This window comes from Fukomys damarensis, unplaced genomic scaffold (genome assembly GCF_012274545.1).
Source record: "Fukomys damarensis isolate Sample0158 unplaced genomic scaffold, DMR_v1.0_HiC HiC_scaffold_21, whole genome shotgun sequence".
In the NCBI taxonomy this organism is placed as follows: Eukaryota; Metazoa; Chordata; class Mammalia; order Rodentia; family Bathyergidae; genus Fukomys; species Fukomys damarensis.
The window spans coordinates 3,771,023-3,789,295 of record NW_022900933.1 but is presented as its reverse complement, the minus strand read 5'-3'; the positions used below and the strand labels follow the sequence as shown (position 1 = coordinate 3,789,295).

Genomic DNA, 18,273 nt, shown 5'->3' with positions numbered 1-18,273 from the left:
AGTTGGCCTGCCATTCAGGAAGTGGAAATTTTTAGATAAAAATAATTTTCAAAAAGCAAATACAAATAATCTGTTTCATAAGCGTTCAAGTTGTTTTAGTAACTATATTTTTAAATTTATTTCAGCACAATATAAATATCTGTGGACAGAATTTCAGGCCACAGTTAAGGTGAGTTTTTCTGTGTGGTGCCTCCATATCATACTTACAAAAATGTTCACCTAATAAGCGTATGTGTGTGTGTGTGTGCGCGCGCACACACACATATTCTAAATTGCAAGGAGCTGAAGAGCTGGTGTGGCCATCACATATTAAAATGTAGCCATTATCTTGAATGTCACTATAAAATCTTAATCCTGTAGGAAACTGTCTTCCTATACCACCACTGAGTTAAACAGGGAAAGACTTCATTTCTTTTCTTTTTTTCTAGCTCACATTGAACACATTTTATTTTAGGGCAGAGTCTTCAGTTCTAAACTCATTTTCATGTTCTATTTAGCCATGGAATAACTCTACCTCTCCCCACTTTAGAGTCATATAGGCTGAGATTTAAACCCAGACTCTGCCTAAATACTAAAAGGTTACATAAGTAGCCAAGTTTACACAAAATCGGTGTTTAACCTTTATGACACTGGGTAGGGAAAGTGTTAGTAAATGCTTTTTTGAGATAAAGCTACAGAGGCTTTCAGTTTAACTTGCTCAAGACAAAATGTTCATTGGGGAATTTAAAACTGAGATCCTATCTGATTGCAAAGTTCTATCTCTGAAGCTTGATCTTGCCTGCAGTTCTGTACTGCTGTGAGGGTGAAATGGCTTTTTATGCCACCATCGCTGCTACTGTGCCCAGCTACAAATGCAAGCTCAGTGGGCATTCAATTAAATCTTCTCATTCGGTAATCCATTTTCCAGGCTCTTTTATAGAACTCTGTCAGATGGCTCCATACATAACTTATTTTGCATAACTAAACCCAATTTTGCATATATAATTTTGTTTTAGAGATAACCCAGTTAGAATGTTTTTATTTTGTTACAATTTTATATTCAAGTACCCATACATGCTATTTCTTTAAGGACATGGTGCACGATGGGGAAAATACATTGCATGAAATAAAAAATCTAACAGAAAAGCTGTTCACTAGGGATGAAAAAATTGAGTGCATCAGTTCCTGGCTACAAGGGAATCTTGAAGACCTGCGTAGGCTTACAAAACAGGAATCACCGACAGATCTTCGTAAGTAACACCTTAGTTTGGTAACACACCCTTTTCTGCTACTTTGTTATAGCTGGTGACATCAAAAGAAAAAACTGCCAATTAACTCATCCCCAATAATGTCATAAACATTCAACTGAATACTGATATTCACTACAGAGTTGAATGTTGTAGTACAAAAAGTATTTGCCAGTTCTCCTTTCCACCCAAGAAATTTTTCTAGATAAGTGAACCTTAGCTCTGTATATTTTTTTTTTCAAAAAAGTCTCTTTAAGTACATTTTTCAGAGCCAGATGTGGCAGTACACACCTGTAATCCCAGCACTTGGTAAACTCAAGGCAGTAGGCCACCATGAGTTTCAGGCCAACTTGGGCTACATAGCAAGACACTGTCTCGAAAACAAAATTCCTTTTCAGTTTTTTTTAACTCTTCACATATTCTTGTCTTCTTAAACAGAAGAAATTGAGTATAAAATTTTCTTTCTTCCTAAGCTGAATTTAGCATTAAAAACAGCAACTGTTGCTTTCTCTGAAAAAATTAGCAACTCCTTCTGGGGCTTGAAATGTTAATCCATCCTCATAAGCTTGTCTCATGTGCACCAATTTCTCCACAAGCATGTCAATTTTATCTTCAATTGGTGCAATGACTTCACTTTAGACATAACGCTAGCTAAACTCTGACCCTTTGTAGAAAAAGTTTGCCAACCTGTGAATTAGAGCATTTAACTGATGTGCTCTGTGGTCATACAGAAAGGAGACCAGCTTTGCTGTGACACGGTAAAGCCTAAGGACCACACGGGCTGAAACACAAAGGAGAATAGAGGCTGACTTCATTCCAGCCCACACAGTGAATGCACACTATTACACATGATCAATCCAGGAAAAGCAAATTTTTCATTAAAAATGAAGACTCAATTTTATAAAAAAATATATACCACATATGCTTACTGAAAATATATTTTCAGTCAAGAGATTTTTTTTTTTGACTGGCAGAACTCCAATTTAATGCTATTTGCAGCAACTGAAATGTTGATAACTGGGCACACAAATACTTCAAATATCTCACTTTTTTAGGTTCCGTTTCATGTGTTAATATTTTATTGTACTCACCCAGCATTTACTGAGTGCCTACCCTCTGGCAAGACACTGCCCAGACGGAACTCACAGTGCTGCACAGAGGTTGGCAAACTCTTCCTGTAGGCCAGATAATAAGTATCATTGGCTTTGCTAGCCATGAGGTCTCTGTAGCAACTACCCAAGTCTGCCACTGTAGCAGAATTACCCCCTAGGCTGTAACTTGCCCAGTTCTACTACAGTGGGAGAATCAGCATCATACACATGTATATAAAACCACAAGTATACTGGATATGGGGCCTACGGAGCATGAAAGGACAACACCGTCAAGGAATCAGGTGACAGATCCTTGAAGGACTAGGAACGGAAATGGAGCAGAGCTGAAACTCCTGGGTTCTCTTTGCTCCACTTGCCACTGCTGCTGGGACACTGGTCCACGTGGGCTTAGAGCAAGGCGGACTTAGTCCCAGCTTCATCTCCATGTCTCCCTCTGCTCTTGTAAAATACCAGGAGTTACAAACATCAGGTCCACTAGGCCCTGGTCAGAGCCCTGAGATCTACTACCCTCCCAGGGAGGTAGGAGGAAAGATTGGCTCCTGAATTACTTGACCACCTCTGAGCCTCCTGGAAACTAGATTTGAATGCTCCCTGTTGATGTGCTTCTCCCATAAAAGGGTTTCTCCTGGAGAAGATTTGTTCTCTTCCAGCTCCACAAGCCTTTCCTATCCCCTTCTAGACAAAACGTCACTGCAGCCTTGCAGATGCAGCCCTCTCCATGGTCACAGCACCAACTCATCGATGTAACAAGTACCCCTCAGCCTGGCATCTGTCCAGATGTTACAGGGAAAAGACCCACCCCTTAACTTTAACAAGCACACCCGAGAAAACCAGACAGGTAAAGATAGGTTAGAATACAGTAGATCTAACAAGTGCCTATGGGAGGGTAAAGCGCCCTGAATGTTGGGATACACAAGAGATCTATTGCAGATGGAGTGGCACAGTCATGAGTGTCTGTCCTACAAGCTCCTAAGTCAAAACTTAACAAAGCTGATCTAGGACAAGGTTGTTTTATACGTTTTTAATAACCACGTTTTACTATTCAGTAACATTAGCAACCCCACTGACTATACATTATAATTGTTTTTACAAAATCAAATAAAATTGCAAATATTAAGTATATTTGAAATTGCTTGAAGACCTGTAACCATAATTTCTTGCATGATTTCTTCTTTTGCATACATATTTTTCTGCTAGAACAGGGCATATGAGAAAATGACTTCAAATATACAGAACTAGAAGTCCTGATAATCAAATTCATGGCACCTCCCGCATACCCAACAAACTGATTATCCAAATAAAGATTGTTGGGGCAACTCACAATTTTAATGGATAAGCCACCAAACCTGTGTGAGATAAACAGAATTTTTAAAAAAAAATTTTTTTTTATTCTTACAGCAAAGAAGAAAAGCAAGCAGACCAAAAAGAGTCCATTTCTTACAAAGAAATGTATTAAAAAAGAATAACAAAATAACTCAAAGATATAATTGCTGTGAATTCAAAAGGCATAAACAAAACTCAAGAAAAATTAGCACACTTATTTTCATATTTTGCACTTATTAACAGAAGTCTTCAACATGTGAGCTTTAATTGATTTGTCCAACCCTATCAAGTAGCAAAAAAGTAAATATAGCCTTCTAAACAATACAGTGGATAAACATGGTCAGACTAGGGTAAGTCCTGAATATTTTAATTTTACTTCCGTGGTTGTGAGTATATGCATTTATTCATTTGAGGAAAAAAAAAAGACTAATGCTTAACATTTTTCAATTACTTTCATATTTAATATGGCAAAAAACAATTAAATGTCAGAACATTTGATGTTTTTGTACTTACACTTTTTTCATTGTTTTCTTTACAGGAGCAATAATCTAAACACGTCTACCCCCGAACTAAACACAGAACCTAGTCTACAAATTAAGCTCTATTTTTGCAACACCACCCAAATACTATATTGGTGAAAATAAATAGTTTATCAAAATCAAAATACTTTATTTCCATGTTTGCTATCAGACTTCACAAGTATGTCTGTAATTCACTACAGGTGAAAAAACAAATTGTAAAGCTGCACAATACCCGCTGCTAGGGACTTCAGATTCCATGTCTGAAGTGAAGTTTGCTTGATGAAACAAAAACAAGCCATTACTAGGTACACAAAAGCATGACAGGGCTCACTTCCTCATAGGCCTGGAGTGTGACGGATAATATTCTACTAACGGACAGAGTATCGCGACATTTCCTGTTTCCCAAGCCTAACCATAAGGTATGTTAAGTCACAAACATCACGGTACACCGACAGTTTTGTTGCTGTGTACGACAAAAGAGTCCTAATACATTTTCTGAAAATCTCTTAATGTTTTTATTAAGAATACTTCTTGGCGGGGATTTAGCTCAGCGGTTTGGTGGCCTGCCTTGCCTAACCCTAACCCTAGGACCCGAGTTCGATCCCCGGTACCAAAAAAAAAAAAAAAAAAAAAAGAATACTTCTTAGGCTTCTGGCACTGCGTATTCAATGTCCATTGGCTCCTTCTGAGAGTATCCGTGAAGGTTCGGTAAATTTTGCGGTAAATAAGTAAAAAAGGGCTGGTGTAGGTACCAAAGCCAAGAGGGGCAAATCCTGCTCGAGTTTATCCACTCTGGAAATGGAGATTATTCCATAGGCATGAAGTAACCAGTGGCTGAAGAGAACAATAAGTCTTTTCTTCCTGACCAGAAGATCGTAGCAGTTCTATATCATTTTATAAAAGAAAAAAAAAAAAGAAATACAGATTATCAGGCTGAATCTGCTAGATATTTTATTTATTTTCAGAGTCATCATACCTTGGAATTATAAAATATTTGAGCTAAAAAGGACTTAAAACTCATCCAGTCTATCCACCACACTTCAGAGGTGAGTAAATTAAGGATTTCTACTGTAATAAAAGTACTCGACATCAGCACCAGGACAAGAACTCCTGTCTGTCAAGTCCTAATTCTGTGAACTAGAAATTCCACACCAATGGGCTTCCTCCCGCCCTGATACCCTGTACCTATGAGTCTACAGGTGGGACAGAGGAGGTCCATAAAGCCAACCTCTTAACCTCTACCAGTCCTGGAGTCTGCTGCCTGAATAATTAGAAGAGAGCTAAAATGACATGCAGATCCTGATTTTCTTTTAATCTTTAATATACACTCTATGATATGCAGAAATTGGAAGGACCAGATTAATGGAAAAGTAACCTCTACGTGTGCCAATAAACACACTCACATGTAATTTGCAACTTTCTCACGTCTTTAAACGGCCCATCAGCTCATCTAGAACTAAACTGTCTTTCCCTGATTCATAGGTAGGGGCTAAATGAAGAATGGTGAACATTTTACATAAGAAAGGCTAACAGGTGCAAAGAACCAAGTCTCAAGCTAATTCAGAAATTCATGAATACTTCTTATCAATAACAAAAATTAAAAAACCTCATTTTATTCAAATATCCAAACCTTTCCCTACAAGTGATAGAAGTGTCAAAACTAACTTTCTATCTTCTTTAATAATATTTCAGTGCTGGTTAAAGATTACAAAAAAAAGAAATGAAGACAGTCTATAAATGGGAATAACTGAACAGCATAAAAACATTGTGGTCCCTCTACTTTTTACTGACTATAAATCACTAAGATTTCTAGGTGTTTTCCCCCACTCACTCGCTCACTAATAGATTAGAAAAGAGCCGTCAACAGCAACCAATCCAAATAGTTAACTTATTTTCTCTGGTTGACCTTTATAAAAAGTTACGAATCATAAGAAAATACATATCTAACCAACTGTAGTGAGCAGTTTAAGACAGAGATCAAAGGCATCAGATTAATAAAGTAGGTAAGACCCTAAGGTCTTAGATTTTTAACCCTTCAAAGTTCAGTCTCAAATTTGAATTCTTAAATCTGACATATTAATGTATTTAATAGCTATCATTTAAATGACACTAAAACAAAGAGAAACATACATTATTATATTGCAGAAAGACAATTTGAGAAGACTGCATATGAACAAATACATGCAAAAATGCCCATTTTGATTAATACATTTTCCCTATAGAGTTGAATACACTATTACTTCACATTTATTGTTAATATTTTTGATTCATAATGGCTTAGTTCCTTAAAAATAGAATATTTTAAAATATAAATATGATGACACGATGTTCTATTCTACCCCACTGACCCTACAAAAAATAAGACATTTTTGAAAAAATACTCTGAGGGGCCGGGGATTTAGCTCAGTGGTTTCACTGCCTGCCTTGCAAGCGCAAGGGCCCGAATTCAAAACCCAGTACCAAAAAAACAAAACAAAAACTCTGAAAATAAATATATATATACAATGTAAAACAACAAAAAACAAAGTTCCTGGTTCTACCACCTGCTTCACATGTGCAAGGACCCGAGTTCGATCCCCCAGTAACAAAAAAAAAAAAAAAAAAAAAAGAAAAAAAAAAAAAAAAAAAAAGTTCCTTATTCCTGTGGCCTTCCACTGAAATCCTAAAGTTAGGAGACACCAAAAGGATACCTTAAAAAGAGGAACAGAATCAGAACTAATGTGGCTATTATTAGTGTGTTCTCCTAATCACCCAAGCATCGGAGATATTATAGAGCAGAAGTAAGTATCTATAATCAAGATAAAACATAATACAGATTGGATGGGTATGAAATTAATGCACAATTATGATTCAGCGTGGCTATTATAAAATATAGCTTAAAACTAGTTAAATATACAGTAAAACAAAATAGTGTTAATCAGTATCACTATTTCAATAACTATATGTTGCTATGTGGGTAAATTATGTGAAATAATTTTCTTTACCATACTGGATAGGACAGCCTGTCTACTTCATTATTTTGCTAACATCCCATGGAAACATATAGTACAATATATACCATCTTCCATAAACTTATACAATTAGCGCAAAGTTACCAAACGGTATCAGTCAGCCAAGGACTACTGAAACAATCAGTTAGACCTTATCATCACTTGTACTATTCAACTGTCAAATTTATTAAAAAAATTTTTTTTTGGTACTGGAGATCGAACTCAGGACCTTGCACTTGCAAAGCAGGTGTGATGCCACTGAGCTAAACCCCTGGCCCAAACTTATCAAAATTTCTCAAAAAGTTAACAAAGAAAAAGATTTCCTACCTCTATTTCAGAAGCTGACATGTATACAGCCAGAGTTACCAAAGATAACACTAATATAATATATGGGAAGGCATAATCTGAAAGACAAATACTGGTGTTACAATGGAAAGTAAACCAATTTTCTGAACAAACCATCAAATAAATTAAAATAGTATAACTCTCCCTACGGTCCAATCCTTTTTCAACAAGTTCTATGAGACTTGGTCCTAAATTCCTGAGACAAATTCAGCAAACTTTTTCTGGAAAGGTCTAGACAGTAGATGTTTTGGGCCATCTAGGCTATATAGCCTCTTTTTTATTACCCAGCTATCTAGTTTTACTGTGAAAGCAAGAGAAAACATATAAGTATATGGGCATGCCTTCATTCTAATAAAATTTTATAAACAGTAAAATGTGAATTTCATATAACTTTAACGTATTAATGAATAAGTCTTCTTTTTTTCTTTTTTCCAACCACTTAAAAAGGTGAAATCCATCTTTGCTCCAGCTTTAAAGACCCCAGCTTAAAGCATCCACTAGACAAAAAGAATTAACTTCTCTCCTGTGCATCTAGAATGATACTAGCAATGAATGAAACTTGGAAGTATTAAGAAAATAATTATTAAAACAATTTTATGTTTTATAGTCCAGTATGGGAACCTTGGTTGAGAAAATCTATCTGTAAGAGTAATTCAGCTTTAACTAATGCTTATCAAAAAGCTCATTCATCAATAAACCTCAGAGGATGAATAGATCTTTTATTAACCCTACTATCAAAATTCTAGAAATTCTAGAAATTTCTACTTCAAATACAGTAGTTGTAATACATTAAGCAAATTTTTTTCCTACAAAGCACTACCATTCTCTTAAAATATTTTAAATTTATAGCACATGAAAACAGACATTCAGACATTAAAAAAACTGATTTTAAAACAATGTTAATTTGTGAAACTACTTATCATTCAACACTGCGGAACTCATTTGGAACAATCTCAAATGTTAATACAGCACACAGCACCCAGAAATCCTGAATTATCAATAACAGCTAATTTTCATTTACTAATGAATAACTTGTTTGAGAGTAAAAGTTTTTATTTCATACACTGTAATTGGGTTCTCAGCCATTTAAAAAAATGTTACCTATTAACTTATAAGCAGCTAAATAATGTTGCTATTGAATCACAGCACCCTGAGAGGCTGAGACAGGAAAATCGCAAGTTTGACCACAGCCTGGTCAATTTAGTGAGACCCTGTCTCAGAATCAAACATAAAAAAGTGCTGGGGATATAGCTCAGTGAAGGCCCTGGTTTCATTCCCCAGTACCAGGAGAAAAAAAACTAAGAAACTACTGTGTAACAGTGAACCATAGATCAAGACTAACTTGCATCTATATCATATGCAAAAAAGTTTTTACTCTTTGTTTTCTAAGGTTTTGAAAATCTTCTCATATGGTTATGAGCTTCAAATGTAAGGCATTCCCTAAACAAATCAGTTTCAATTAGCTGCCCACAATTTCTTGACAATTTCTATTCCATACGACTGATTATATGCTTTAGCAAAAACACATACTAATAATGCTTATTTTCAAGGATTAAAGTCTGCAAAATGAAGTTCAGAGAAAACACTGCTTCTTACACATAATAATAAAAAATTTCATTGACTTCACTTATCAAACTCACATAAAAGGCCTCCACCAACTGCCTGAAGCACAGTTAATATCGGGAAGAAATAAAGTGCAGCATAAATACTTTTAAATCGGTCAGACTTCCCCAACCCACACGCAATCTTCTTCACGAGGAGGGGTCTGAGCAGCATCATCAACACCAAGCAGAAGGCATAATAAATAAACACGATGGTGTACCTGTAAAGCAAAGGGTTCGTGACATTTTAAACAATATGGGGAGAAAATAAAATAAACAATATGGGGGAACGCTTTTTGATTCTTGCTATCTGTTCATCAGAGATCCTAGCAAAGGCTTCAGAAGTGTCTTAGTTCTACCCATCCGACACTGGCATTCGGGGAAGGCTGGCCAAACAGATTCTCGCTGATGGCTAACAAATGCACACCCTTTCCTTTTCTGGGAGTTTGGAAATACATATCAAAAAGACCCTGAAAGCCAGGCTTGGTGGCGCACACCTGTAATCCTAGCACTCAGGAGGCTGAGGCAGGAGGATCACTGTGAGTTCAAGACCAGCCTGGGCTACACAGTAAATTCTAGGTCAGTCTCAACTACATAGTGAGACCCTGCCTCAAAAAACAAACAAACAAACAAAAAACCTTGAAAGTTTCTATACCCTTTGACCTATCAGCTTTACTTGCACAACCCCACCCACCCACGTGGTACAGGGGATTGAACTTATGATCTTGCACTTGAGAGGCAGGAATGGCACCATTGAGCTAAATCTCCAGCCCCATACAAATTTATTAAAGGGAAATACCAGGGATACACAAAAAAACTTTATGTATAAAGATTTTTATGGGATCACTTAAAGAAAACTCAGGAAAAGAATACTCAACAACAGAAACTACCTAATTTCAGAGTACATTTGTGATGGATCAACAAAAGCATCAAACATCACAAGATACCTTATAAGTTAAAAGATAATTTTATGAGTCAAAGAATATTAAAAATTCAATAGAAACAAAAAGATATAAATACTTTAAATAATAATTTAGATACCTAAATTTTACATATTTCCATGAGAAAAAATTAAAGTCATGATGAGAAAACAAAGCAAATCAAGAAAGCCCTTAAATACATGGCTCTATTACCCCCCCTCCACTCATTAGGGTTATTTTCTTTACTAGATTTCTTACCCTAAAGTAACTTCAAATTAAATTTAATTAATAGCAAAACAACAGGACAAGAGAAAGCAGGAGGAGAGAGCTTCAAGTGTTGCTGAGAGGCTCCTACAGTGCATAATTAGCTTGATTAGCATACAGCAAGCTTGGCATCTCTTAAATAATTGAACTCCCTTGACTGATTTAGCAGACAGAGCTGATTTATTTGGATTCTTCAACCCATGATTTTATAATGCTATTCACTTGTGTGTACTCTGAATTAACAAACTGGGCAATTCTAATTGACTTAGGTATCACCACTGCAGTTTCAAAAGCCAATGGCACTTAAACTTAGAAGTGGCAGGGCCAGGGATTTAGCTCAGTGGTTCTTCCACCTGCCTCACAAGCACAAGGTCCAGAGTTCAATCCCTACCACCAAAAATAAATAAATAAATAAAAATTAGAAGTGGCTACTGAGGGTGCAGGGTGGGCCGGGAGCATCTATCTGCCATGTCTCTTTTAATCTGTTATTTTCACAGTAAACACTATGAACATGACTACCAGTAAGTGAGTCTAATTTTATTTTTAATAAAATAACTCTACCTTACTTAAATATGATAAGCAATTCCATTCTGAAGCTTTCTAAATAGGACCAGGTTAAATTCTGTAAGTCCTCAAGACAGTGTATGACAAGAGATTACCCAAAACTGAGGGTTATAGCTCTATGAATTGAAGAATCACCAAAGAGGACATTGTAGGCCTTTTATGGGTCTTTTATTTATAAAGTATTGTTTTATTTATGCTCATAAATAATTTGAAGAGTTTAAAGGCTGGCATGGAAGAGATTTTTATATTTCCATGTCTCGATCTTGTTTTTTGAAAGTTATCTTTTTATATATATGTTTGTATGTGTTTTGGACATTTTAAGAATTAGATGAAAAGGACTAACTTCATTAAGCATAGTATGTAATAGAAACTTGCAACAATTATGAGAACAAAGTAATATACTTTTCTGTTCAACCTTGAGCAAGAAAAACATATCTTATCAACAATTTACAAAAATTCTAAAAACAGGTAGTCTGACATAATTTTACATAGAATCTTAAGAATGTGGTATTTGTAAAACAAAAGCTTCTAATGAATCTTCGACTTATTTCATGTTACTTTTCTTTGTTGTTTTGTTTTGTTCTGGTTCTAGGGACCGATCTCGGGTCGTAGCACTTGCGAGGCAGGCGGCAGAACCACTGAGCTAGCTAAATCCCCGGGCCCTTAGATTTATTTAAAAAAACACAAATATGATAAAACCATAACCGAAGCACAACAATAAGGCCACCTACTCTAAGTGCTCACGATGTACAGCACCACCACGGTGTCTACCGTGTGTGCATCTGGTTAATCCTCACAGCACTGGATACGGTATCATTATCCTCATTTTACCGATGGGAAAACTAAGGTCACAAGAGGTTGCTATTACCCTCCTATCAATGCAACAGCAGCACACTCTGAATTTACATCCAAGCCGCTTTACTCTCCAAAGCTCATACTCTTTCAAATAAAGTCCAAACTCTGTGACAATACCGTATCGCTGTTGCTTATCAAGGTTTTTCTTTCAGAGTCCACGAGAGAGACAAAGCTCATTTAGAAGTGTTTATATATGTTTCAATATTAACACAAACCTTTCCTGTTATACTAAGATGTCTTTATATTTCTTCATGCTACGTATGCCTAACGAGAAGAAAACAACGGCTGCGTCTCTCCCCCAGTGCCAAGAGGTATTGACAATGCTCAATCTGTGGGAATACGTGAAATATATTATGTATAACACCCCTCAGTTTCTAAAGACGCTGTTAGGTAAGAGATACTCACAGCGGGTAGACGGCCTCGTGAGTACAGTGCACCGTGGTGACATAATCCGGGCTTGGGTTGTAAAGCATCGTGTACCAGTCTGAGAGCATCAACACACGACAGGACCGGATATAGAGAACACCGACCGGGTCGCTCACCAGCAGGGTGACAACGGCTGCCATGCCGCACTCAAACAACGCAGTGACGTGCTGGAAGAGGGCGCTGGAGCTGGGGACAAAGCAGAGGCACATTCACCGAGCAGGGTCAGGACGGCTCTGCTCAGCATACACGAGGTTCAAGGTGTGGATAACAAACAAAATTCTTAACCGAAATCCTGAAACATCAGAAAAGTGAAAAATACGTGAAAATGACTTGAGTATTTTGGGCTTATTCCCTAAAAATGGATAAATCACTTCCTTCTGTAGACCACTGCCCCAGTATTATTCAAAGGCATCACAAAGGAGCAGGAATTAGAAACCTACCTTACAATTTCGTATATTGTCACTGCTATTCAAATTTTTAGTAATTTTAAGTTATTTTATAAAAGTACATAAAAGATAACATGCATTAATTATTGAAAATAATATAATAAACACTCTAAGTGCCATATAACCCAGCAACTAGAACATCGTAAACAACTTGTACAACATTCTGGTTCCTCCCTGTCCCACATGCTTAGAGGCAATTAGTAGGCTAAATTATTTTTATCACCTTTTCTAAAGTTTTTATCCCAATTGTATACTTCCAAACTACTCTGTCTAACATTGCTTTATTTTTTACTACCACTCTAATGTAAGTCATTTCAGGATTTTTTCCCCATTCAAATCCATGGCAGTAGTGCCAAAGTTCAGTCATTTTTATTGCTGCTGAGAATCCAGGGTGTATCACACCTTGTTGGTTCTGCTTTGTTAGTTAAACACACTGTAAATGTCTTCCTCTCAGTTTTGGGGCTCAACTTTCACTTTATTGTAATGTCTTCTTATGAACATATTCTAAATTAATATAGATGGCTGTCTGAAAATTTCTGTCAGTTTAAAAGTTTGGTTTTAAAAATTCATTTGTACTTCAAGAAAAGAAAGCATTACCCTATTTTTCTCCTCAATGTTTTAAATTTTGCTTTTCACTTTTCAATCTTTAACTCTCTTTGACAGTTAATACTGACTGCCAACTTCAATGGCTTGAGGGATACCCAAGAGATTAGTAAAACACCCTTCTGGGCGTGTCCTGGTGGGCATGGGAAAGTGACTTTGGGGACCACACCTGCTGCTGGGCCCCTTCTTCTCTGGCTCTTTCCCAGGCTTTCCTGATCCCTCCATGCTGCCATGAAGTGAGCACTCTTCTCCACCTTGCCCTTTGGCCCTGATATCTCTAACTATGCACTAAAACCTCTGAAAGCACAAGCCAAGATAAACCGCCCTTACTGTAGGCTTCAGACATCAGGGACTGTGTTTCAACAAAAGAGTGGTAACTAACAGACCCCACTGTAGCACCTAACTCTACCCTCTGCTATGTGGACATGTAGTACGGTTATCCCAGCAGCACTTATTGAACAGGCAATCTTTTTTTTTTCTTTTTATTGAGTTTATTGGTATAAAAACACCGAAGAGTTTCTCTGGTGTGAAATCCCATAATAGTATACAAGATCCTAATGGGATAATTAACAATGTGAAATAGGAAGAAAAGGGCTAAAGGTGTAGGGAAAGAGGGAAGGGTAGGGGAAAGGGAATAAGGGCAAAGAAAAAAATATGAGAAAATGAAAAAATGGAAATAAAGTGTTTGTGAACAGGCAATCTTTTCTCCCCCAAATTTGCCACACTGGGCCTGGGATTTAGCTCAGTGGTTCCGGCGCCTGCCTTGCAAGCACAAGGACTCCAGTTCAATCCCCAGTACAAAAAAATAAATAAAAATTTGCCATGCTGCTTCTACAATACAAGGTCTCATATATAATTGGTCTGAGTTTATCTTCTCTACTTTTTCCTAGGATCGATTTATCTATATGTGAGGCAACAGGATAATAACATCACTTCTTCAGTGATCTTGGCTATTCTCGGCCTTTTGCTCTTCCCATGTAATATTAAAATTAGCTTGTCAAATACAATATAAATCCTACTTTGGTCTGAATGACTTAACAGTACTTGTGGAGTACTCTGAATATAGAAAGATGACCAATTTTTATATTTATCTTAGAGCCAGCTTCTTTATTAAACTTTCTTGTTATTTCCAATGCCTAGTTTACAAATGCTTTTGATTCTTCCACTTGAACAAAGTTTCTATCACCCATCACTGCCTAGCACACTACCCTGTAAGTTAGTGATCTGAAATGACATCCGCTGATTATTTCTATTTTTTGTGGCTCAAATGGGCCCAGGGAGGCTGTTGTTTGTGCTGTGTGATGTCAATCTGGGATGCACTCCAAGGTTCCACCACACTAAAGTGTGCACGTGGCTAACTCACAGGGCTGCAGCAAGCGAGCTGCTGAACGAAGCCCCTGGCTCTCTCCTGCATGGCCACTGTGTTTCTAGTATTCTCGTTGTAATTACAGTGCATACAAATATGAACTTTTTCTATTCTGTTTAGGATATCCTGTTTATTCTGTTTTGGATCTATGAATCTGTTTAAAAACCTGACGCTAAGCCAGGCATGGTCGTGCTTGCCTGTAATCCCAGCACTCTGGGAGACTGAGGCAGGAGGACTGCAAGTTCAAACTCAGCAAGGGCAACTTAGCAACTTAGTGAGACCCTATCTCAAGTAAAAACTGAAAAACAAAACAAAGAAAACAACTGGCTCTACTCAATGTCTCTGTGTTTTTTTAAAGATTCTGATTAGATAATACGTGCAGAGTATTTTCGGAACATTTCCCTGAGCATGAGCATCAAGTCACTCCCTAGCTCCTCCTCTGGAAATCTGACCAGGGTAGAATGTCAACTGTATTGCTCAGTAACACTGCTTATGATACGATAAACCCTGGTTGGTAAGTTATATCTGAACTGGAAAGAACTGTAAGTGAACTATAAATATCGGATAAAAACACTGCGGTTCATTTTCCTCACTTAAACGATTCCAGGAATTGGAATGTCTCAGGCAGGACCCTGGAAACTACACTTACAGAGTTGCTATAAAGGACAGGCCAGCTCCTGTTAGACATACTTTAAGCCCAGAAAATTCACACAACCATTCAAAGTGGACTTCATCTCCTTGTACCTGAGCCGAACTACTTCAAAAGCTGTTGCTAGCTTCGTGTGTCAGTGTGCACCTGTAATTCCAGCAATCTGCAGGCTAAAGCATGAGAATTTTAAGTTTCAGGCCAGCCTGAGCTACACAGTGAGTTCAAAGCCAGCTTGCACTATACAGCAAGACCCTGTCTCTAAACACAAACAAAGCCGCTGACAAGTAAAGTCTCACGCCACATGGTAAGATGTAATTTTTTTTTGGCAGTACTGGGCATTGAAACCAGGCCATTCACACTGAACTACACCTAGCCCTTCTCCCCCACCCCCCAATTCGCTAACCCTACCAGTGCGAGAGAATGTGCTCAGCATGCACAAGGCCTGGGTTGGATCCCCAGCACCAAAATGAATGATAATAAAGCCAACATCAGTCTGTCCATCCGCTCACAGAATGTGCTAACCTCTTTTTCCCTGAGTACCATTCGATGAAGAACCAATGTAAAACAAGAGGCAGCATAGCCATGAACCCAAGGTAGAGCCAGTCATAAAGTTCCGGGGACTCCGTGCAAGGCCGGCAGTACTTCTGTACATCTGTTCTCTGCCCTCTTGGGCAGACCTACAACACAGAGACATTTTCATGTACGCACGTTTTAGAATATTTACACCCTCAAGAAGTTGTATAGCATATTCTATTTTAGTTTAAACATTTAAATTTACACATGGAGCTTTTAGAAATTAAAAAATAAGTATAAGAATCTACACTGTGTATGCTGTATCTGTAAAAATTATCATAAAAGGTTCTTTTACTTAGTTACTAAAATAGCCAAGGTGTGCTGGAAAACCTAGTTAGTAACGTTGTATAAAAACAATTGCACAGAAATGTTTTGGAGTTGTAACATTAACTTACTGTGTAAGTCACTGCACCCAGTCATTTAAAAACTAGAAATAACTATCAATGGGCCGGGGATGTAACTCAGTAGCACTGTGCCTGCTTGGATACAGATTTCAATATTCGAATAAATGTAAGGATTTTATTAATGCTTCTCTACTCTTATAAGTTAAGGCTTACAAAAAAAAGGATTCTACATGTGAAAACATCTCAAAAGCAAACAGATGACACAAATGAAATAATATACAAACATCAGACTTACCCCACATTCTCCATATATTTCAGTTGAGTCATTTTTAAATAACAGGGTCTTCCCACAATAAAGTCCAAGGCATGCTGGTTGAATATCGACAGCTTTTTAAAAACAAATGCCAGTATAGTAACATCTTTTGTGATTGTAAAAAAATAATGCAATAACCGCTGAAGCATTTGCCAGACATACCTCAATACAACTTTTTAAATGATGGATATTAGACAAAAGTTTTCAGGCACTTTTAAATTTCTTCTTTTAAACTGTTACATTCAAACCTTGCTGCTAATACTGTGCCCTGTGATTAAGGTCCCCAACCAGCAGGGCCCATTGGATCCCCAGAACTCAAAGCCTGACCCAGCATGTCTCTGAGGGACCAAGAACACACTCCCCATGACTAGAGTAGACTTTAAAATTTCTTTGACTATAAAATTCAAAAAAACAAGTTTTTAAAAAACGTAAGGCACTGAGGGAAGGCCAGCACTTTTTGTTTTGCCCAGTCAGGATATCAGGCACATACACTCTATTACCTCCTTTGTTCAGAATAGAACACATCTTAATCACACTAATGCAGAATAAAGGACAGGCCTTTAAACAGATTCAACTATTAAAAACAAAAACAAAAACTTCCTACATCGTCCTCGTTTTTATCATTTGAGGACAGGTAAAAATTTCATGAAGATTGTTGTTGGGGCACTGACCAATATTAGAGAGCCACTGCCTTAGAATCAATCCCCTGATCTCAAAGCTTGGGGGAAATTAAAAACAAAAGACAGAAACAACAAAAACCCAGCTCTCCCAAAAACAACAACAACAACAACAACAACAAACAAACCTACAGATCATCTTGGACCCTGTCAACCGGGAGAAATTATTGGAGCTGTTTTCATAGATGACATCTGACTCTATTCATTCATTCAATAGGCATCTTCTGAGTGTCGCATTGCACTGGGCTACAGCCACTAAAGGTCCTCAGAGAGACAGAACAGATGGGAGTCTCGACCCTCTAAAAATACTGCCTATAAGTCGTAAACTGTGGCCTAAATGTGAATTAACGTGGAAAAATAGTCATATATGACTACACTTTAACAATCGTTTCCCAAATTTTTCACCAATACGCAAGACTCCTAGGTCTACCGGCCCTTTCTCCTTTCCTAAGTACATGAAACTCAATTGTTTCAGATCTTTTGAGAAGCCAGAAGGTAAAGAACTGGAAGCTTCTGTAAAGGCATCGCGTCTAGTAGATGCCTAACAAACTCATCTCGATGTAAATAAAGTTTCTCAACATCTCAGGCCCGCTTTTCATTTACATGCCAACCGACGGGAATGAGTTTCGTCGGCGTTAAAGGGACCAAAGGCACAAGCGAGGGCTCGGCCTTCCCGCCCACAGCCCAAGCCGCGGCCCGCAGAAAAAAAATCGGCCGACAGCGAACTCCCCAGCAGAAGCAAAGGTATCAGCGGCCCCAGAGGCACCACCCCGACATCCGGGCCACAATACCTCCGTAGCCCCGCCTCTCGGTAACCCGGAGACTGCGCCAAAGCCCCGCCCCGCGACCCCAGGTCTCGGGTCCAATACCCGCCCACATCCAAATCTAAGCGCCTTGGCCACGCCCAGGTCCCCCGGTCTAGCCCCAAGCTCCGCCCACTTCCGTTTTCCACTTCGAGGCCCCGCCCCGTTCCTCTCTTGAGCCTCCGAAGCCCCCGGTCCAGGAGCCAAAGCCCCGCCCTGCTTCCGGGTCTGGCAGCGGAAGCCCGCCCATTCCGGGTCTCGCTCCGCGGCTCCATCCAGCTCCCTGGTGTCCTCCGGGTCCTTCGCGTCTCGCGTGGGTGCGCCGTGCGGGAGTCCCTGGGCTAGGCCATGC

The 18,273-nt window shown here is 38.3% G+C and overlaps 2 protein-coding genes across 2 annotated transcripts in view; one reads left to right on the top strand and one right to left on the bottom strand.

Moving 5' to 3' along the window:
* Ccdc175 (coiled-coil domain containing 175) overlaps positions 1-4,602 on the top strand; it is a 56,346-nt gene extending 51,744 nt beyond the window's left edge. Inside the window, exons 20-23 of the mRNA XM_033766917.1 lie at positions 126-169; positions 1,070-1,229; positions 3,737-4,011; positions 4,200-4,602. Coding sequence (XP_033622808.1) covers positions 126-169; positions 1,070-1,229; positions 3,737-3,804 — 272 coding nt within the window. The 3' untranslated portion in view covers positions 3,805-4,011; positions 4,200-4,602. The remainder of the gene's footprint in view (positions 1-125; positions 170-1,069; positions 1,230-3,736; positions 4,012-4,199) is intronic.
* Positions 4,603-4,775: 173 nt separating this feature from the next.
* Positions 4,776-16,516, bottom strand: Jkamp (JNK1/MAPK8 associated membrane protein). Its single transcript, XM_010615990.3, has 6 exons — positions 16,424-16,516; positions 15,734-15,888; positions 12,127-12,333; positions 9,158-9,339; positions 7,500-7,576; positions 4,776-5,066 (listed from the first exon to the last, which is right to left on the bottom strand). Exons 2-6 carry the CDS (start codon positions 15,793-15,795, stop codon positions 4,848-4,850), a joined length of 747 nt encoding a protein of 248 aa, XP_010614292.1. The 5' UTR covers positions 15,796-15,888; positions 16,424-16,516; the 3' UTR covers positions 4,776-4,847.
* Positions 16,517-18,273: the final 1,757 nt, after the last annotated feature.

Coding starts and splice junctions, on each gene's coding strand:
- Jkamp (XM_010615990.3), bottom strand. CDS start 15,795: ATGGCTATGCTGCCTCTTGTTTTACATTGGTTCTTCATCGAATGGTAC. Junction 12,334..15,733: donor TGGTACTCAGGGAAAAAGAG/GTTAGCACATTC, acceptor CTTTGTCCCCAG/CTCCAGCGCCCTCTTCCAGC. Junction 7,577..9,157: donor AGTTGGTGGAGGCCTTTTAT/GTGAGTTTGATA, acceptor TTTGTCTTTCAG/ATTATGCCTTCCCATATATT.